The sequence below is a fragment of the Puntigrus tetrazona genome, chromosome 2 (genome assembly GCF_018831695.1).
Source record: "Puntigrus tetrazona isolate hp1 chromosome 2, ASM1883169v1, whole genome shotgun sequence".
In the NCBI taxonomy this organism is placed as follows: domain Eukaryota; kingdom Metazoa; phylum Chordata; class Actinopteri; order Cypriniformes; family Cyprinidae; genus Puntigrus; species Puntigrus tetrazona.
This window is the reverse complement of record NC_056700.1, coordinates 9,577,855-9,600,473: the sequence shown is the minus strand read 5'-3', so window position 1 is coordinate 9,600,473 and position 22,619 is coordinate 9,577,855. Positions and strand designations below refer to the sequence as shown.

The 22,619-nt window shown below is 38.0% G+C and overlaps 1 protein-coding gene across 3 annotated transcripts; it reads right to left on the bottom strand.

Moving 5' to 3' along the window:
• Positions 1-237: 237 nt before the first annotated feature.
• Positions 238-22,419, bottom strand: agla (amylo-alpha-1, 6-glucosidase, 4-alpha-glucanotransferase a). Of its 3 annotated transcripts, none has more exons than XM_043260965.1 (34): positions 22,352-22,419; positions 21,223-21,368; positions 19,894-20,104; positions 19,640-19,809; positions 18,942-19,145; positions 16,419-16,600; positions 16,214-16,325; positions 15,998-16,124; positions 15,805-15,907; positions 15,633-15,730; positions 15,386-15,525; positions 14,453-14,640; positions 12,680-12,803; positions 11,549-11,712; positions 11,368-11,469; positions 11,119-11,274; positions 8,852-9,002; positions 8,538-8,662; positions 8,109-8,221; positions 7,365-7,499; positions 6,807-6,937; positions 6,490-6,626; positions 6,213-6,346; positions 5,441-5,616; positions 5,138-5,240; positions 4,625-4,850; positions 3,958-4,069; positions 3,736-3,871; positions 3,490-3,602; positions 2,839-3,050; positions 1,588-1,685; positions 1,407-1,494; positions 1,184-1,317; positions 238-666 (listed from the first exon to the last, which is right to left on the bottom strand). In XM_043260965.1, the coding sequence occupies exons 2-34, from the start codon at positions 21,299-21,301 to the stop codon at positions 549-551; spliced, it is 4,602 nt and encodes a 1,533-aa protein (XP_043116900.1). In that variant the 5' UTR covers positions 21,302-21,368; positions 22,352-22,419; the 3' UTR covers positions 238-548. The 3 variants fall into 3 exon arrangements, with proteins under 3 accessions (XP_043116900.1, XP_043116891.1, XP_043116883.1); XM_043260956.1 differs by lacking the exons at positions 12,680-12,803; positions 22,352-22,419 and adding exons at positions 13,081-13,204; positions 21,599-21,722; XM_043260948.1 differs by lacking the exon at positions 22,352-22,419 and adding an exon at positions 21,599-21,722.
• Positions 22,420-22,619: the final 200 nt, after the last annotated feature.

Here is a 22,619-nt window from a genome sequence, read left to right as displayed (position 1 = left end):
CGTCTGCGCTTTATGAATTTTAAAACGAAACGCTATAAAGTTTAAAAACAACATTTTCCAGATACCCGGTCTTTTAAACATTCTTTTTTTTATTTCTCATCTATCCGTTTTTAGTTTACCTAATTATTCGGTCATTTCCAAACATGCAAACCAAAACATTTAGCGAGTGTCAAAAGTAAGCTTACGTCACAGTGAAAGATGTTCGTGTGCAAAGAAGTAAGACAAACACTACACATGAACTAATTATAGGTTATACTAGACATGTTCTCAATATTCTGACAGAATAACATCGACACTTCTACATAAAGGACAAACTCACAGTCTTTAGTAGTCTAGTATAAGCTGGGTGAGCCAGGGAGGGGAACATAAGGAACAAGGAAATCTTTTTTTTTTTAAATTCTGAAGTACAGGATGTTGTGTTGTACTTTACACTCTATTAGCCGTGAGCCGATAGGGTGGTATTGTGTCCTCAGACCTGTTCAGTTAAAAAGCACACAAGCAAGATTGCACAGGAACACTCGTGGAAGACGGAGGTGCGTGATCTCTGCTCACAGATCATGAAGAACCTCGAGCACAGCGGCAAGAGACCAGGCCTGTGTTTCACAGCTAAATGGGCAATACTGGCCATTCTCATTGGTGAGCTCTGGCAGTCCCTTCCAGGATGACCTGAGGAAGAGAAAACAGGTATCATGCTGTACATCTCCATGTACATCATAGGTTTAAAAGCCCATGATCTTTTTACTATCGTTTATCATTCACTCAGCGGTTAAAATTTCCAGCATAGCTTCTCGCTTGTCGAAATCCCATCTATTTGTGACTATAGCGCCATTGAATTACACACTTCAGCTTTAAATTAGGCCTGATAGTGGTTGATATACAAGTAAACCTACCAGCATCTGTCACCATGACTTATCGCAAGAGTAAAAAAATGCTTTAGGTTAAATTTTTTGCATAACATCAGTTAACGGAAACTGTAATTTAGCAAACAAATATCTCAAAAATGCATCTAGTGACATGCCATTATACATGTCGAAATTAGGCGTTTATTCATTTTTACAAAGGTGTGCATCGCATTTGCTATTTTCAAATTTCACTAATAAATATTTGCAATATTCTCATGGCAGCAGTGAGTTTAAACCAATGATATGGTTTATTGTTTCTTTATTGTTCATGCAGCGCTCACCTTTCCATGTGGACATAATGGCGAGAAAGGACATTCTTCACCAAGTACACAGTTTTGTCATAGGTGTCTTTTCCAAGCTTCTTTGCAAAGTAGATCTTTGCACGGAGGAAATAACCGATAGGCCAGAGCCACTCCTAATGAGGTATATGTACAGAAACATCAGAATCCTTAAAAAATAAAGCTGAACGACTTGTACCGATGAAGCAGTACGAATGGATCTTACAGGGCCTTGATGATAGTTGAAGCCCCTGGCGAGGTTGTAGTTGTCATTTTCCAGAGAATTGTCATAAACGCCACAGTAGACCATGTCGCTATTCGAACAAAAAAACAAATCATAAATCACACACAAAAGAAGCAGGAAGAAGGTTCCAGGTAATGCAGATAATCTATTTAAGGACTCTCACTCTGGGTCTAAGGTCTTCATCCCAAGAGGTCCAAGCAATTTCTCTTCTGCGGTGTTCAGCGCTTCCCAAGCATGCTCCACAGTAAACAGCTCTGGAGCCTAGGAGAGAAAAAACATTTGAATTTTTACCTATTAAAAGTCCACATATCATTAAAATACAACTTTCTCTGTGTTTAATTGCTTAAGTACATTTTTCTGTAAGCCTCAGTCCCAGCCCGAGCAGTGAATTTCCTGATTTATTTAATGTATATTACACCACCGATATTATATAAACAAGATAAACATTGGATTTCTTTTTCAGCTGTTAATCACTGACTTTTTTAATCTTGTGTGCGCTCAGAAAACTGTTTATGAGAAGTTTTAACTAATTATGTTCTTTATTAGCAGATAATCTGAGTATCAAGCTGTAAAGGCACAGCCCTATTCTCAAAAAGCGGCCGGGAGCAGCAGCTCATTTGCATTTAAAGAAGACATGCACCAAATCAACATTTTGATCTTCGAAGATTCGGTAATCAACAACGAATATTCAAGCTCTGCTCTAATTAAGGCAGAAATCTGTCTGTGTGTCTGTCTGTGTTGTCTCGAGAAACGTTCATCCAATCGACGTCACGCGTTGTGAGTGTGTTGCTGGGGAGTCCCAAGGGAGGGCAGTGGCGCATTTTTTGTGCAATACGGACACGTTGAGAATTACTACATTTTTAACTAGTACAAAACAACGCAAGCCTAACTCGGGCAGTGCTTACACTGCAGTAGTGATACAAAGCACACAGGTCTGTTAAGAGCAATACTTTTAATAATTTGAAATTGCACTGTCCCTCAACAAAGTGGAGTAACGGACCCGGCATTTAATTAGGAAGGAGGGAACCAGTCATCTTTAGTAATTGAAAGCGTGCATCAGTTGTTTTTATAACATTCGTACAGTCATTAAAAACCTATGAAAAGCTATGATATTTTTAGGTGTTTTAAGACACTCACTTGCTCCAGATGCAGGTTTCACATGCAAAAATATTTGTCTTTTGCATGCTCATGTTCACTGTAAATGTTCACAAGCTCAAGGTTTTTTTCAACAAATGTATGCATGCTATAGGTCAGTATGAACATCTTTCATCGCCGAACGGTCATAAATAGTAAATATATACATTTGCAAATAAACAAGCAAACAAAAACAAAACAAAAATATTAACACATTGACTTTTTTTGCTCTGAGATCTTTCAGATCTCATCAGCTGTTAGTATTAAAACGAATCCTCACCACCACCATGGCAATGGGAAAGTTGGGTCTGAGCTGGTAGTCACACCAGGGGCTGGATGCTCCGTAGCTGTCTTTGTAAATCCCCTGTTTATGAACCAACTCAGGATGCTTCTCATTGGGGTCATTCGGGTCATGGGACACATAGAACATCTTCTCAAAATTCTGCTGGATTTTTCTGTCCCATTCTTCATAGGACATAGACAGCTGTTTGCCTACAGGTATAACGTAAATGTTTGCAATTAAGAGATTTTTTGTATTTGCACATTTAAGAAAAATACAAATATTAGATTTGATCCAGCGCATATATGCTTTAAGATTTCCTTTAAGACAGCATCCTATGATTTGAAATGGTATCTTGGTAAGTGATGCTCAATTGAAATGCTCACGATCAATATACTTATGACATTTTAAAAACATTTTTTAACTAATTAAATGTAGTTGTCATTGCTTCTAACTTCTCTCCCATCATGGATTAATTTTTTCACTGAACTTGTTGAAAACACATCTAAGAGTGCAGCATTATTTAGCTTTCTGCCTTTTTGAAACAGACTATTGTATGCCTGATGATGCCTTAAAATGCTGTGTAGACAGGTAGATTGCTAAGTTTTGGAACAAACTAATATTATGAGAACTAGTACGATGAGAACTCACCGTCTTTGTGTATGGCCACACTACTGTAAGGAAAGAGCCCTTGTTTATGCAGCGCCACCAGCCAACGCAATGTAGATTTACACAGACCCACTATTTCCACCGCTGATCCGTCTCTGCATCAGGAACACAAAAGACATATTGAATAATGGCAACAGACATAGAAATCGAGATGGACAAAAGAGATCCACTTACAAATGAGATGCTATTAATTAAATGTATTTGGATTTAAAAGATTTCAACACATGCCTAGGTGTAGCTGGTATGCCTTTGTTGAGGGCCCTCTCGCTTTCTCCCATTTTGTCCATCCAGGTCCCACAGTTGAACCGATTTCCGCCGTACACAAAGCCAGTGTCTGGGTTCACCTTGGCCACGATGTTGAAACCTGAGGAGGTTTAGAATGCAAAAGATTCAACAATTTCTCAAAGGAATCTTAAAAAATATTCAAAAAATATTTTTAAAAAGGTTTACCTTCGTCTCTCATGTTGTTGTCAATCTGTGGTCCGGCGTTCTTCTCTCTGAACTCTATACCCTGCACGTGGCGCTCCATGGCCTCGTGAATGACCTCATAAAGCAGCTGATCCTGTGTCATGACCGAAAAACAAAACAATACATTATATAGTTTATTATAACTACGATTAAGCATTCAATCAATTATTGGCTTGGCCAAATACTGGCGAAGATATGAACCATTTTTAGGGTTATTGGTAACATTTATTTTCAGCACTGAATTGATGATAATATAACTGGCATTTAAGGAAAGTTTTTGTCAGAGACATTGTTATTCTTGTGATTTTAACATAAATTTTCGCTTTTACACCATCCAGTATATTAGTTCAAATTATTGGTTTCGGACTCCTTGATAATCGGTATGGGCATCAGTCCAGTATTTGACCCCTACTGTAACTACAACTGAACATTTATTAAGGAAATTAATACTTTTTACTCAGCAAGAACACAAAATTTATATATATATATTTTGTGTTCTTGCTAGTAAAAATATTATTATATATATATATATATATATATATATATATATATATATATATATATATATATATATATATGAGAATATGATATAAGTGTATATACTATTTTAAATCAGTGCTGTTCTCTGTAACTTTGGTGGTGTGCTCACCACAGTGCCAGCCGTCAGTGGTTTAGAGTCATCTGTGGGGTACATCCTGGACACAGGGCATTGGAGGATGTCAGTACCGCTGGGTACCAAAGTACAGTAGTCCTGAATGCACTGCAGCCACCACCATACCGCGTCACGGCAATTAAATCGGGCCCCTACACCCTCTCCCAGCAGGTTAGGAATCAGTCCATGTCTCATTGTGCCAGCAAAGGCCAAGATGATGTTCCTGTAAAGAGGGAGAAATCTCATCTCAAGCATAAAAAGATTTTATGCGTTTCTCTAATCTGAAGTAATCCATAGAGAGGTGAAATGATTGATAACAAATCTTAACCAAATGATTGTGATTAATATGATAAACTAATAAATTAAGCTGCATTTGCACCTAAACTTGCTATCTGCATCGTTCCTAAAAAAAAGTGTTTTTTGAGAATATTAAAGTGATTCCCTGAATCAATATCAAACTGTGAATTGGCCAAAGACTTTTCCACCTATTGGTCTTGTTTAATTAAATACCTGGCCTCCAAGTGACGGCCTGTGACCAGCATTAATCCTCGCAGGGCGATGAATGTGTCTCTTCCCCAACAACGGAAGATTCCAGCGGAGAAATGAGGTAGGCCTGTAGATGGAGAAAATCAAAAAAACAGGATAATAACATATTGTACCAAGCTACTGTTCAGTTAATCCTACAATCCTGTGTTAGCAGCCCAGACACGTTCGACACTATGCAAGCAACACTCAATAATTAATATCCTCTTGCAACTTGAGGAACTTCATTTTGACATATTTAGGGTTTTCTGAGGGTTACTCTTGAGTCACCTGCAGCCATGGAGACACAGCACTGCTCTTTCTGCTCTGTGATCCCATTGACACGGTAAGGCACATCACTCAGGGCTGGTGAGAGAGGTGGAAGAGCTGGAAATCGTCCAACAGCACACATTTGGACCGATCCGAGAGCCAACAGCTTCACAAAAGATGAGCCACTCTGCACAAAACTAAAACACACACGCACCCGATAAGGTTAATCCTATAACAGCCCATAAAAACATCTAAAATAATGGAAACTTGAGCATACTTTAAGTTACGACAACTCTTAAAATAGATTTTGACAGAATTTTATTTTAAAAAAGGAGTGCAGGTAGGTGGACATTGCAGGTAATTACAGGGAATAGTATTTGTTCTGCTTCTGCAAATTAAAGGAGACAGAACCCATTAGTAGATCTAGACTGGTGGTGCTGGGGAGGAGGAGGGAAGAGAAAATTCACATGGCACACAGTACTGAGATGGACTAGGCTCAATAGGTTACTAGGTAAATAAAAAAGTTGCTATATAAAAGATTAATTGGCAGTGCCACTGGCTTGTAAAAATTATCAACTCAAAAGAGTATTTTACTCTTTGAAGATGGATTTATAGTAATAATCATAAGGGCTTTTGCACCAGATAGTCCAAGGGATCTAGTTTAAGAAAATAGCCAGCAGGGTGATTCCTAGAAAACCAATTACCTTTTTTCTGGTTGTATGCTCACCGGCAACAGGAACTCTATAGTGGCCGACAGCAAATCTTTATTCAAGGCAACATTAACAACACTGACCTTGACATCTGTTTGAAGGTCACATCAAGGGCAGTTGTGTAGGCCCCTACCAGGATGGCATCAAAATAACAGGGTATGAGGTAGCGTGGGATGTGCTTCAGGTACGCAAACATAGCCTGCAACCACTGACCCACCTAAAAACACGTTAGTGACAAATTTTAACTACTGGACTTAACAGGAACAGCAATAGGCAACTGGATCTTTCCATAGAGTTTAACCACAGCCAACAGATTATCAGCTACTTACAGTATTCATTTTGATAGTTTGGCTTATTTACCTCGGCTAGTGTGCCCCCACGTGATATCAGTCTATTGCTCACGTAGTCAATCATCCAATCCCCTTGCCTTAGGTTGTCACAGAATGGGTGGCCAAGATCATTTTTGGGTCGAATGTCTGCCATCACTGACAACAGACCTGTGACAATGAAATGACATTTTGCCATTTATTGTGATTTCTGACACCTAGAAAGTATTTATTTGAATAAAATACAAACATAATGCCAACACCTAAACTTAACAACTACCTTACTAACTATTAAGCAGCAAATTAGAAATTTAGTGAGGGAAAAGTCCTAGTTAATAGTTTCGTCTGTACCTTGCAGACCACCGTATTTGAGTGGCTTCCAGCCGGGGATGTTGTAGCAGCCCCCTCCATCTTCCTTCTCCTCTGCATCACAGCGAAAGAGAAGAATGTTCATATCAGCTAGAGTCATATTAGACATGATCCTGGTGTGGAGAAAAAACACAAAAAAGCATATTCAGAACTGTTCAGTTCTCGGTATACACAGAGAAAAAAGGTAACACTTTATTTTACGGTTATACCTATTAGTTGCTTATTAGCATGCATAGTACTAGAATATAAGCCATTTAATAGTAGAAATTAAGCATATGTTATTGCCTTATTCTACATGACCATATTCTACATCCCTAATCCTACTCAATACCTAAACTTAATACCGCCTTACTATCTATTGATAAGCAGCAAATTAAGAATTTATTGAAGGAAAAGTTGAAGGTAATCTATTAAAGGTAAGCTAACTATAAGGTTGCAGTACCTCTTAAACACAACGGAAAATGTCCATTAACTAGAAAGGATCTAGAATGGGCACCAGCACCATGATGGTGGAAAACTTTTTACGAAGTGTGAACTCACTGTGTCAGTGGACTCTTTAATATGTCGGGTGTGTTTGCATCAGGCAGACTTCCTGCTTTATACAGTGGATTAAATTGAATTAGATGGTTCCTTAAAACACCAACAAGCTCCTGAGATTTGGGGTCCAGACTCACCCTGAGAAAAAAAATATATACTTATAGTCAGAAAAGATGCATACAATTGATCAAAAGCGACAGTAAAGAATTCCTAATATTACAGAAGTTTACAAAATATATTTCTTAAGCACCAGATCAACATATTAAAATACATTTTTTAAGGATCACGTGACACTGAAGAGTAAAGACAGGAGTATGACTTATGAAAAATTCAGCTTTGCCATGACAACAATAAATTATATTTTATAATGTATACAGATAGAGTTAATTTAAACTGTAAATATATTTAACAATAGTATTGTTTTTACTGTTTTGGTCAAATAAATACAACTTTGGGGAGCTTCTTTTAAAAATATTTACCAACCTTACACTTTTCAAAAAAACATTCAATTGTTTGTTGTTGACTTTAAAGATTGTGTATCCAATTAAAAACCATTTAAGCAATGCAACTATCCAAAAGCATGTTAATGTCAATCTCTGTGTAAATAAATTGACTGTAGTCAGAGTAAGCTAGCCTATTACATGTTTAATAGATGCACAAAAAAATTGTGCAACTTGGCATCACGTCTTCTTTGAAAAACCAAGTAAAATCCTGCTTCAGGTACAGTAAAAGCTTTTGAAGTCTAACCTGAAAGCAATAACGCTTCCAGGCGTCAGCTGCTCAAACACGATCTCCTGCACATATTCACTGCGCCCTCGAGACGTCACCCCAGCCTGCCTCACCACCTTACTGTCCTTCAGCTGAGAAAAGACAGAGACGCGAACAAAGGAACTTCTGAGACCAAAAGATTAGATTGACTTGTGCAGTGTTGACAGTACAGGCAATCAAAAGGCCATGCAAGTCCGGGCGGCAGACATTTACAACCAGGCAGGAAAGGGGAGGTTTACCAAAACAAGTTGCTGAGATGAAACCAGAGCTCTTTTTTAAGGGCTGTGGTGTTTAAACTGCAGGGTAGGGGTTGAGCTCTGCTGTTTTGTGAATGAGTGTTCTCAGCGGAGGCCATTGTGTAGGCTTAGGACACTTATAATTAGAGCGGTCTCACAGCACTCAGCTTACCTGGATGTGCTCTTTAATCTCCACCGTGTACCCAGGCATGCCATTAATGCTCCTCTCATCTTTTTTGTAGGAGTCCGCCTGCCTCTCTACGGTACGCGCCTCCAGCACCACCTCCTCTATCTTACCTGTGAGATTTCAGAAAGATTTCAGGCTTTGGCTTCCAGTCAGGCACTGAGTCCAAGGACACATTATCGAGACAGAACAAAACCAGATGCCAGAACAGTATCTCAAGCGTTGAGAGAAAATCTCATCCAGCTAAACATATAAAGAGGGTTCAGCCTCTTTGATAAGGAGCAGCGAATTTTTGGACACACCTGGGATGCACATCGGTGGAACCTCGTCTGTGTAGCGATGGTGTTTGGGGTTCTTGAAAGCAGTGCGGCACACAGCCACCACTGACTGGTGCGTACTGGGACAATGCCTGGTGACCGCCACAATGTCCTCATCCACCTGGTCTACGAACACCTAAGAAAAGACCCAAAAACATATTGATAAAGCTTGTGAAAGTTTATTATGGTTTTGCGTACCAGTTTAAGCTTTATTTTAAAGGGACAGTTCACCCAACATGGCACTGCATCTCACTTTTATGTTGTTCCAAACCCGTAAGACCTTCTATCATCTTCAGAGCACTTAAACTTAAAGGTGCAGTATGTACGATTGACAGCTGGCGGAAAATAACAAAAGCATTTCCCCCCGTAATGCACATTTCAGATTATAATTACTGGCATTATTTTTCAGAGAAACAGCTATACAAACATAACCTGCGTAAATATCTACTAACATATTGCTATTTTTTGGCTTTTCACAAACTTACATACAGCACCTTTGAGATATTTTTGGTGAAATACGAGAGGTTTCAGACTCTGCATAGATAGCAACACGACTATTACGTATAGTACAAAGCCAAGAAAGATTGAAAGGACTGATAAAATAGAAGTGGTTCAACCTTAATGTTATGAATCATGAGAAACCATGTTGTGGACAAATTTCTTCTCTTCTGTGATGGTCTTCAGCCTGCGTTCACAAGAGCATCACGACACACGCATGTGGTGCTGCTGATACAGGAGCCGGTCTTCTGACGTTCTTTTTTGAATAAGTAAAGCTGGCCAAAAAATAGCAACCCATTCTCTGTTGAAATCTTCAGAGATTACAAAAATGGTTTTATGTGAAACTTCTACATCAGAACGCTAGCTCCTGTATGATCACTCTTGTGAACGCTTGTTGAAGAAAGACATGAAAGAGAATAAATTGTTGAAGTTGTTTTCTTTGCACACAAAAAATATTCTTGTCACTTAATAAAATTAAGGTTGATGTTACATTTTAATGATGTCCTTACAACTTCCCTGTTGCTGTCTATGCAGAATCAGAAAGCTCTCAGATGATCTTCATGAACAAAATCCTTCCGGGTTTGGAGAGACATTAGGGTCAGTAATTTTCATTTTTAATTTTCATTTACAAACTTCAAATCGTTTTTGTTTATTTCTAGTTATATTGACTGTACTATTCAACATTATATACCTAACAAATAAATACATTTATAACATGTTAAATACTTAAAATGTATTTAGCTATTTATTTTGTTCCAGCTATGATTTTAGTTACCCAGTTAAACTTTCATTTGTATTAAATACTATTTATTTCTGATTCTGTTTACTTCTTATTTTTAGTTTTTTAATATAGTTTGTACACTTGAAAGATGTATAACGTGATATGTATTGCTGATTTATTTCTGATTCTGTTATGCACCTGTGGCCTTTTAGTTTCAGTTTGATTCTTGGTCATAACATGGCCTCCGTAGAATTGATAGGGCCACCGGAAGAATCTGAAGGAGTGAAGATTCTGACGCACAAGAAATGTGGCCAATTGTTTTCATTTACTGTATCTTGTAGTTCCTCTATAATATAGTTTGTGAGCGTCGGAGGAGGCAAAGCGGGAGGAGGCAAAGCGGGAGGAGGCAAAGCAGGGAAGGAGGCAGAAGGCACTGTTGAGATCCGTCTGGAGACAAAAGGGAGGAGGAAAATGTATATTATCGATATGTAACAGCAATTGCTGATTGCATTGAATGGAACCATTTTTACAACAGTACAGCATCTTTCATTATTCTTAAATAAAATGTAAAATTAATGGACTCTCAATTTCAGGCTTTTTAAAGCTTCTATTTATAATGTAGTATTTATATGCACATGTAAATGTATTATATGTTGGATGAACCAATGGCAACCTTACTTGTGTCACATGCCACATCGCCATCTGCAGGTGTGATGTCTTCAGATCTACTCCTACTCATTCGCAAAACAGCTCATCACTGCAAAACTATTATATCTATTTTGGTTGTTTTTAATTTTGTTAATTTTCAATCGTTCTTTTACCAGTTTCACATTTTTACATTTGTGTTTGTATGACTGCCATGAGGTTTTAAACAAATGGGGTCGTATCTTTATTATTATATTTATTCATTTACACACATTTTGGCCATGACGCACTCTTCTACCAAACCTGCATTGATGCAGACTTCCCAGTGGACTATTACTATATAGTCAAAGTGGTACAACTGTCAATGTGGAGCTATAGGAGCATTTACCTGGTTGAAGCCTTTTGATGCCAGTTCCTGGTGCAGCCGGTTGAGGGCCAGCTTTCCAGCGATGATTCCTGACTGCAGGTTGACTTCATCAGGAGACGAAGGCTTAGCCTGTAGATTCCATTTGCTATAGAAGCGCTCCTCTGTTACCACTGAGATCTGATGGCAGATGCAAAAAAGGAAGACTATTGAGATGAACTCAATGAAAATGAACTTATTTTAGGAGTGTGCGTGTGTGTGAAGTTCTCTTGCCTGGTGGGGTACTAACTCATCATAGCCTCTGGTGCTACCAGTGGCACAGCAGGCCATAGAAACAACAGCAGAGCTGGGCAGCGAATCATAAACGGAGCGGATCTACAACACAGAACATCAAAATAAGAACTCAGTTAGGCGGCTCCACTAACCCACTGTAATATGTGTTTGAAATGCTAACCTGAATAGGGCATTCATTGTCATGCGTGACGTCTAGGAACATGGCATGAGCGATACTGGGCACCAGTGGCCGGAGACTGGGCTGGAGGAAAGCCCCCACAGGTTCCCCTCCGTACCGGTACACCAGCCTTCCCTCCTCGTGACTGTCTCCAGCGCTCATCGCCTCTGCAACAACACAAAGGATGACTGAATGAATAAATGTGCTGCTTATTTCCCGCAAAAACATTTTTGTTCATTCATTCATGTCATCGCAAACCTGTATGAATTTCATTTTTCAAAATTCTGTATTACATATAAATGCGTAAATTTAGACCGGATCAATCAATTAATTTAATGATCTAACTAAAAAATTGTTACCTGTTATGAATTAGATATCGCCACTTCTTATGATCAAACCAAGGAGAGCTAGGTGCCACGATTTTCAATGTAAAATCAGGGCAATTTCATCCTCAAATCTCTTTCTTTCCATTATAAGTGTGTATGTCATATGTAATACTTTCGCATTTTTTGATTAGTTTTATAATGCTACCTTTTTTGAGTTTGAAAGCTCAAATCCCGAAGAAAAAGTCATATAGGTTTGGCATAACATGAGGTGAGTAAATGATGAAAAGCTAAAGAACGCTGATTACAATAATTTTGTAGTTAAGCTGTCAAGCCAGGTAGAATCATAGCAATATTTTTTGTACACTTACACTAACACTCAATATTGGGGTCAGTAAGATTTTAATAGAAAATGCTACTTTTATTTAGCAAAAATACATGAACTTCTTTTCACTAATTTATATTGTCACAAAAAGCAATTTTCAACTTTCCACATCAAACAATAATTTTTTTTTCAGTATTAAGCATTCATAAAACGCTTCTTCAGCACAAAATCAGCAGAAAGCATATTTCAGCAGGAAACATATTTCTCTCATCACTGTCTTTTTAACAAATAAAAATGCAGCCTTTGTGAGCACGAGAGATTTCTTTAAAAAAAAAAATCTTTCTGACCCCAAACCTTTGATTGGTGATGGTGGTGTAACAATTCAAAATGTTTGATTGAGTTAGACTTTATGTCACACACTAACGGAACAAAACCGATATAACAAAACAGCCACAATGCAAGATCAGAATTATTAGAAGGCCATACCTCTGATGAGTGAAGAGATTCCTAATCTAGTCACAAAGACATTATCCAGCTCCTCGCTGCCTGTGAAGAGCTCGGCCACCACGTACAGGTCAGGCCTGAGGGTGCGGGCAGCATCCAGCATGAACTGCAGCGAGTGAGCGAGCGAGCGGGGTTAGGGCACAGCCAAGAGGAAACCAAACCACGGTTGTTAATATGTCAAGTGGGGTGTGAAAATGGGTTCAGAAAGGAAGTCATGCCTCAAATGAAGCCAAAATGAGACGGAGTAGAAAACAGGTTTGAGAGTTTTTGGACGTGTACACATGAGAGATAGTTCAGAGATGAAATGACGGGTGATGCGGTGGAAAAAGACAAGGCAAACAGATAAAACATTGTTAGTATCATGCTAAAAGACTCTCCGGTACCTCTGATAAGACTGGTTATTCCCAGCCGGTTAACAAACACATTGTCAATCAGCTCGCTGCCTGTAAAGAGCTCGGCTATCACATACAGATTGGGTCTGACTGATCTGGCTGCTGCCAACATGGCCTGCAGAGCACAACATGAGTTAAGTGAGAGGGGTTGCTGGCTTAAAAAAAAAACAACCCTGTGTTTTGTTGAGCGATATTTATTATGCTATATGGACATTACTTTGACACGGTCACCATTTGATGAAAGGTCATTCTTAATTGTAATGTGGAATGATTATTTCAGCCTTACATGCTCTGCAGTGAATGTGTGCATTCAAAGTTAGAATCTATACAGCTGAAAAACAAAACGATAACGCACAAGTAATCAATACGGCTCTAGTGTATCAATTAATATCTTTTAAAGCGACAGGCTGCATGTTTGTAATAAAACAATTCACAGCTTAAGATTCAGCTTTTGGCTTAAATGCAAGTTCTCTAGCTATAATATTGCTTTGAAAAAGCCATTGAAGGTGAATCGTGAGAGAAATATGCACAGATCAAGCCCAACTACTGAGCAAAAACAGTTCTGCACAACAGGACAATAGGTGAAATTTGCTGGAATTAATATGGATTGTTTGCATTTTACAAGACTTGATGGACTAGAGTCATGTGGATTATTTGGATTATTGTGATGCGCTCATTCTGACGGCACCCATTCACTGCAGTGGATCCAATGGCGACTAAGTGAAGTAATGCTAAATTTCTCTAAATCTGTTATGATTAACTCTTCAATGTAAAATAGTCTTGTATGGCCTGAGTAAATGTAATTAAGTAAATTAGAAACTGACAATCTTTTGTAATTATCTGTAAAAAGCGGTTACTACTATTATCTATAAAGTAGTAGTAAAAAGTGGATATTTTTTGCGTGGCTTCTTATGGCTTGTAGTTTCATGCATTTGAGCACAAAGCTTGTAATGTTAAAGTAAACTTTAACACAATCAACCCTGTTATAACTCATAGTGTAGAACTAATACCAACATGACTAAACATTTATAAATCTTATTAAACCTTTCATACTGAAAAAAATGCTAAAATTGGAAATAGCGGCATAGCATGACCCTTCTACCATCACTGGTTTATCAACGAGTAAAGTATGGAGAACAAGCCACACTTAATATTTTTTAAAATGACGTGTAGACAGTGATGGAGCAATGGTTGGATGGGGAACGATTTTGTCATATAAAAGTATGTAAAGAAAAAAAAAAATCCATCCTTTCTACCCCCCATGTCTAATATATTTATCTGTACACATAATTAATCTCAAACACGTTATTCATCTGCGATTCAGCCAAAAATAATAATCCATCTTTTGACATTTCCACAGTACCTCAGCCACATGCAGTGGAGTTGAATGGCAGTTATCCAGACGCACTCCCACAAAGTGCTTGGCCGTAATCTCAGTATATTTCTGCATGTGGGCCCACAGGTAGGGGCAGTCCTCGGGCCCGTTGCCATACCGCAGTTTAACGCTGTCACCCCAGCAGATCAGCTCCCTCCTGATGTAGACGTTGGACCCTGACCAGAATGAGGAGAAGAAAAAGCAACTTTGATTCACCTTACTGCCAAAAGGCTTGGCAAGTGTCGCCAATGATTAGGGTTTAGTTCAGTAAGTGTGTTGATATCGCCACCTTGTGTTTACAAGAAATAAAATCCATAGCGTCATAGTTATTAGTGTCAAATCTGTGTTTGTGTCAAAAGCTTGGGGTTTATAATATTTTCAATGCATCACTTATGGTCACAAAGATCCTTATTTGATCAAAAACATTAAAAACAGCGAAATGTTGAAATTAAAGGAACTGAAATGTATTCCTGTGATGACATAGATGAATTTTCAGCAACCATTACCCATTACTTTATCCAGAAATTACTCTAATATACTCTAAAAATTATTTGCTGCGTAAGAAACATTTGATATTATTATCAGTGTTGAAAACAGCTGCCTATTATTTCAGTGGATACTTTTATGAATAGAAAGTATAAAATCATTTTTGAAGTATAATTTATTTGTCATTTTGATCATTTAAATTCAATCCTTGCTGAAGAAAAGCATTAATTTACAAAAAATAAAAATCTTACAGACCCCAAACATTAATTAATAAGTTCAAAGCTCTTTTTAAACAGCAATTTTAAAAAACATAAAAATTTAGTTTAAGATTCACATTTAGAAAATAGCTTTTGCCAGCTACTAAAAGGATGGTTGTAGTCATTCCAGCCCTTTTCTATAAGCTTTTATGTTTATAAAAAAGGCAAAATGGCGAACCTGGCTCTGCAAAGTTCCTCAGTGGATCGTCCCCCATGACCCAGCCATTATGGGCCAGGAAGTGACATGACTTTTCTGGTTGATTTATCAGTTCCAAATCCTCCTCCAAAGTTGCTTCCTCAAATGGGAAAGTGAAATATCTGCATACAGGCAAAACTGTGTTATATATCACAGCAAACAAACTTTATTACACATAGAAATATGATGCTTAAACCTAGTCAGAGACCGAAGGAATGAATCGTGCTACCTAGTAACCAGGGGATGTTTCCTGGTGACGGGGCCCAGCTTGGGTCCGTGGTCCGCCAGCCTTTCATAGCTTACAGTTCCAGCAATGCAGTTAGTAGCCTGAAAGTAAAGAAATAATATCACTGCACAGAACTCCAAAGAAATTAGAGATACGTGTATAAAAAGAGACTCGCCTGCTCCTGATGGTGCTTAATTTCATGAAACTGTTCACCATTGAGTTCCTCCAATTTTCTCCTCAACCAGTTACAGCAGTCTTCAATGGCACCAGGACTGCTCCTACAACAACATAAATCAATGTATAATTCAACAACATAAAATCAATAAACAGGCCACATGAACATGTGCTCAAACAAGCAGCATACTGACCCATGGGACACAAAGTTTTCGAGAGCAGAGTTCATGTCCACTGTGTTCCCAAAACGTCTGAACTGAGGGTCCTGAACGATCTTCAGCTGCCGTTTGCCCTCGGTCTTGCTTATATCAGGTTTGGCTCCTGTGCACACGATTTAAAACAAACCACCAAACACATTCAACTTTTCATTTCTCTTAACGTAAGTGTCTGAGAACCTTCCAGGAACTCACCACTTTGGAGTAAAGTTCTGAACTGCTCCACCGTCGGTTCCACTTTGACTTGGAAGAACTCCCACAGTTTAATCTTAGGAAACACATCCTGCCAGAGGACTCCACGAATGGCCTAGTGAAAGCACATTAAAGTATGTTCTGAAGTTAATAGGAGCAGCTTATATTTATACTGTTTTAAAGCTTCCACAGATAGTGATTGGCTCACATGGAGGTGCTCATGATTCTGGATTAGAGCTGGAAGACCCTTGTCTTTGTATTTGCCATCAGCTATCGCACAGGTGACGTGCCACAGGGCTCTATCCAGCACCCAGGCCGGTTTCAGATGGGGAGAGTTCACCAGGTTATAACCACACTCTGGATGTTTGTTAATCCATTTACTGTTTGCAGCTGAAAAAGACAGCAAAACACAGCAGATATCATGACACTGTCAATCAAATAAACATATATAATGTGTAATCTTTCTTTGATTTGATTAAATTTAAATTACAGCTAATGTATTTTAAACAGCACACTGCTAGTTTTTAAGAGACAGAATAATCATGTTTGGATTTACAATAGTCATATACAATATGCAAAAGTAAAAAAAAAAAAAAAAAAATAAATTAAATCAAATTTAATGCATAAACGAAGAAGCATAAAAAAATAATTTACATTAGCTGTAATTTACATTGAATCAAAACATTTACATTTATTATTATTATTATTTTTTTTTTTAGAAATTAACACTTTTATTTAGCAAGAATTCATTCAAGACATTTACTTAGACAAGATTTCTATTTCAAATAAATGCTGTTCTTTAGAACTTTCTATTTATCAAAAAGCCAGAAAATAGGACAACTGTTTTTAACTAAAAAAATAAATAAATAAAATTTAATCAGCATATTAAAATGATTTTTAAGGGATCATGTAACACTGGCCATGTTTACATGCACAATGTTTGTTTCACTCGGACTAAACTCATTCTGATTTATGAATGTAGTGTTTACATGAATGCTAAATAAAGTGATCTTTTTTTATATCACAAGTATTCAATTGAAATTAATTTCTTTGACATGTACACACTGCACAAATAGTTTTCCACTATTTGTACTCTCCTACAGGGTTTATTTATTATAATTTTTTTTAAACAGCAGAATTAATATTTAACAATTTTGCTATCAAAGGACCAAGCTACTTTTAAAGCATGTTAAAATATAATTTAAACGCTATTTCTTGATATTACTGATTTTACTGTATAAATGCAGCATTGATGAGCATAAGAGACTTTGAACAATAACAAAAAAAAACCAGAAAACAAATTCCAGTCCCAAACTTTTGACCAATAAGATTATTTAAATGTAACAATATTTATATAATGTGGTCTCGGATTTTAGGACTTTTACACACACACACACACACACACACACACACACACACACACACACACACACACACACACACACACACAACCTGTATAAATGCACATACAGTAAACAGCTTTGGACTTCCCCTTGTTTAAATGGGTGGCATTTGCACACAGCTTCAGATAAGGTATCACACACTCCTTGACCTTTAACTCTGCTGAGCTCTGGTAGAAGAAACGAACTTTGAACTATGAACTTTGCTTTCTATTAAGCCTGATTACTCTAACAGACCAATGAGCAGAGTACCTCAAGCAAAAAAAAACTTGGGGTGATCTTACAGTGACATGCGCCGTGAAGTCAAACAGTATCTGAAGAAATTAAGCAAAGCAAGTTCATTCAAATTCCTCTGCAGTAAGTCATCAATAAACACAATCTTCTCTAAACCTGCGCAATCAGTCAGCGCATCTGAACGGACATTTTAAGCGTTTCTCTTTAGTATTCTGTTCACATAGTGGGACTCGCTAGCAGCCTTATGTAACAGCTGATCTGCAACATAGTACTATATCAGACAGGCCAAATGTTGCACCAACTGCTCCTGTTCTCTGTAAATAAACTATTTTTAGAGTTGGAGTCAATGCAAAGGCTTTTAGTGGGGCCTTACAGGAGATTACAGTCAGTTTGGAACTGTGGCCTTTTCCATTGAAATAAGAGGACCCACTATAGCTGGACCCTGCTGACAGAGGGTTGACCTGCAATACTACTAAGAAATCCTGTTGGTGTGACAAGCTGGAGTCAATCTAGCGGTGTCTGCCAAATGCAAACTTAACGATCAATTAAACGATTAATCGCTAACATTAATACGGCAAAAAGCATCTACTGCAAGGCCATATAGTCACTGGCATGACGGGATGTGAAAATAGCTCTCCGAATGCCATTATCCTCACTTGAATGAAATGGGTTTAAAAAAAAGGCCGGTAGTAATATAATAAAATGAATAGGCCTAGATGTGATTATGATCATTTGATAAAATAAAGAGAGTGAGCTGTAGTTACGCAGGGAATCATTACACTTTGTGCTGTTTCAGATCCCGCTGAACTCGCCTCCTTAAAGGGTTTCATGGTGCTCGTAGTTTTATTTTAAAACACCAAAGCAACGTTCGCTTTTACATTTTCGGGGGGGTTTGTGCCATTTGCATGTGTTTTGCTCACAAGCCGCACGTAGCACAAAATGAAACCGCTTAATTGTACATCATTAGCTTTAATCTCTCACAAATCTTATTGACAATTAATAGATTGTCGATTGATCGTTGACATCTCTGGCGTGAACTACCAAAACGGCCATAAGAAACTAAGAAAAATGTATAAGATGAAAATGAAAATACACACCGGTGTGGTTGTAAACCACATCCGTGATGCAAAGCATATTCCACTCATTCTTCATTTTCTCCACCAGGTTGCCAACATCCGTCCAGGTGTAAGTTTGTCCGGGAGGGGAGAAATCTGGGTTGAGCTCCAGCTGATCAGCCAGAGAGTAACAAGAGCGAGACTCACCCAGCGTCTGCAGTGGTGTGAAGTGAATCATATTATACCCTAAAAAGTTGCATATGAAAGATGGAATCAGTTACTTTGAAACTGACTACTCAGTCAACGTATCGATGCAATACATAGAAAACGGTGACATACAGTTGTAACTAAGCAATATAACTTCACAAATTAATCTATGAAGACATGGATCGTGTGAAACATTGTTTAATTAACTTTCATTGAATTATAATCTATTTATATTTCAACTATATTACCGTTAAAAACATCAAAGTAATGCATGATCCATTATTCTGAAAAAAAAAAAAGAACTCAATAAAACTGATCACTAAAAAAAACTGTAGACAGTTGCTTTAGGCTTACTACTTAACTTTTTTAAATGTATTTGCTATGTTTCTCCATGGTCATTTTTTGGTTATTGATTAGTGCATATAATCAAATAGACTGCAAAGATAAAGATAAGAAAAGTTCCAATGCAGCTAAAGTCTACATTTTTGGTAAACAATTGGGTAACTAATATAATAGCACTGACTGTATCTTACCTGCCTCTTTGGCAACTCTCAGTCTGTCCAGCCACTCATCCAGGGGCCCAAGGCATTTGGACAGATATGTCTGAATACTGATGCAGTCTAGGGGCAAGACGTGGTTGTCCTCCCCTACCCGGAGCACTGGGTCCACCACAATATACCCACCACCAGACTTCTCCTTATCTCTGAAGAGTTATTACATGTTAACAAAACATAGATGTAGAACTCACAAAAACCTTTTATTATGACACTGTAAACACGTAACTTACCCATGGCCAAAGTAATACTGGTAGGATCCTGAAATCTTGAGGTCAAGGGTGCAGAACTTGTCTGAATCATCCTCTCTGCCGGTAGGGTTAAGCCAATCTAAGGCGCAGAACTTGCGGTGCTCAAATCGCTCCCCTTCTGCGGGGTAGTTGGTGTAAACGTGTACATGTTTCCCCTGAAGAGTGGGGCCCAGACGAAACTGGAGCTCAAACCCTGAGCAGAAACAATGCATGTAAGCTCTGCAATTCACATTTTGACATTTTTGAGGTACAATAAATAATAACTAGCTTGGAATAAGGCCAAAAAACTAAAGACATACACTCACCAGCCATTTTATGAGGTACATCTGTTTAATAATGCAAATATCTAATCAGCCAATCACATGGCCGCAACCTAATATATTCAGGCATGTATGCATCGTCAAGACAATCTGCCGAAGATCAAACTGAGCAAAATTAGATACTGGAAAAGAAATATCTTGATTTCTGCTACAAATTTGGATTACATGGATCCATCCTGCCTTATATCAACGGTTCAGGCTACTGGTGGTGGTGGAATGGTGTGGGGGATATTTTCTTGGCACACTGTGGGCATAACCATCCCTTTTTGACCACAGTGGCTGCTTTTAGACGGTTAACATTAAGCTCAAATCACCTCGAGCTGGTTTCTTGAACATGACAGTGTTCACTATACTCAAATAGTCTCCACATTCACCAGATTCCAGTCCAATAAATCACGGGAGATTTACATCATAAATGTGAAGCTGCTAAAAAAAAAAAACTGCAGGAACTGATCTGATCAGGTCTGATGCTATCATTATGCCACAAAGACGTCAGTTCTGTACTAGCAAGATATACATAATAAAGAGGCCAGTGAGTGTATGTATTTTATTAAACCGTTTTATAATACCAATGTATTTTTCCATCACATGTCTGCACGGCACCATCCCATGAGGATGCATACGATATTGAACTTTTAAAGTAAGACAAATGATAGCCTTCTTAAAAATGCATCCATGTAATTAAAAGTGAAAGGTTATTAACAAAATGTATTTGATCGAATGCTCCATTACGAATGGATTAACTTTCTCACACAGAAATAAAGGGATTATAGCATTATAAAACATTTTCAAGTCAACTCTTCTGCTATATAGCATTTATTAGTCCATGAATGAAAAGGTATTGAGCCATAAAGTTGGCTCCTGAGAACACAACGCCGTCTATAAATAACCACAAACGTTCCGCACGTAACGCAGACTGGTCATTATCACACCACAATACACTCTCATATATCTATGGGAAGAAAAGCTGTAAACACGAGCTGAAAGTTACCTTGTTCCAGACGGAAGAGGGTCCTGTCGAGTTTCTCCATGTCATTGAGGACCATCACTCTTATTTGCTTTGCTGTCATATTTGCCCTCCTTATTTTAGAACGTCCTTAATACAGCGAAGAGTAGGGCATCAACAGGACCCCCTCACTGAAAAGCGAACCAAAAGATACACTCTATTTCCTTAAAGATGCCGTTTAAATTAACTTATTAACAGAAGCCAGACTGTAGCATCAAAATAACCACAGTATTGCAACCGTTTCCTGTACAAGGGCAAATTATTGCAACATTTCAGCGTGAAAGAATGAGCCATATGCACAACGAGTCATATACAAACGACCCGAGATGCAAGAGAGCTCTGCAAAAATAAACGAATATACCTCCGTCGGGAATTGTATCCGTACGTTTGTATCTAAGCTCAATGCACCATCACCTCCACCACCTCTGGTAGTTTGACATAAGCCCTGTCCGATTTGTGAACGAATCATTCGTTGGAGTCGGATCTTTTCCATCGGTTGAACCGGTTCACTGTATTTTAGAACTGTCCGATTCGTAATGAGTCGAGCGAACCGATAGATTCATTGTAATTAACAAGATTTGATTGATGGAATTTAAACTTGTGTTATTTATCATGGCTGTAAAACACTGCAGAATTATAATAAACAATGTTGAAATTAATATAAACATCCACGATAAACAGCAATATATGTACGTATTTACTAGAATATTTTCGTATAAAGACCCGTGCCAAGCCAAGGAGAAAAATGAATCACTGAATCTTTATGAATCCAAACGGTTCTTTGAAACAAACCGATCGAAAGAACCTATTAGAATTGAATCGTACTCCCATCACTACAGTAAACATGACTGGCATTTAAAGGCACGGCCAAAAAGTATCCTCTAACTCGAGGTCGAGGTTAAGAATCTAGCGGATAAAGGGCAGACAAGTCTATTTCAAATGAGCAAACAGGGCAACTCTAACATTTGCCAAGCCGTGACCGTTCACTGCAACATGTCTGCTCTTCTCTACTGCTGCACGACAGTCTGAAATCTAAATTCATATGAACATTTCAATCATTTATGCACACCAATACCGTGTTAAAGAACAGTACGTGACTAATTAAAAGACACACCAGTGTGTTTTCCTGTTTTCGGCTTAAGGACGTTCCTGTCGCTGGTGAAGGAGGCGTGTACACGGCCGTAATGCTCCTCCCTCTACCGTAAATACACGAATATAAGACTCATTTACTATTGGAATTAAAAACATTTTAGTTACAGTGTATGTCTGTGCAAATAATTAGATAATTTGACAGAAAACAGCGTAGGGAATATACATTAAAGTCACTTTATGTATAAACAAACAAGCAAATAAAAAATAAACAAAACAAACGTCTAACCTCC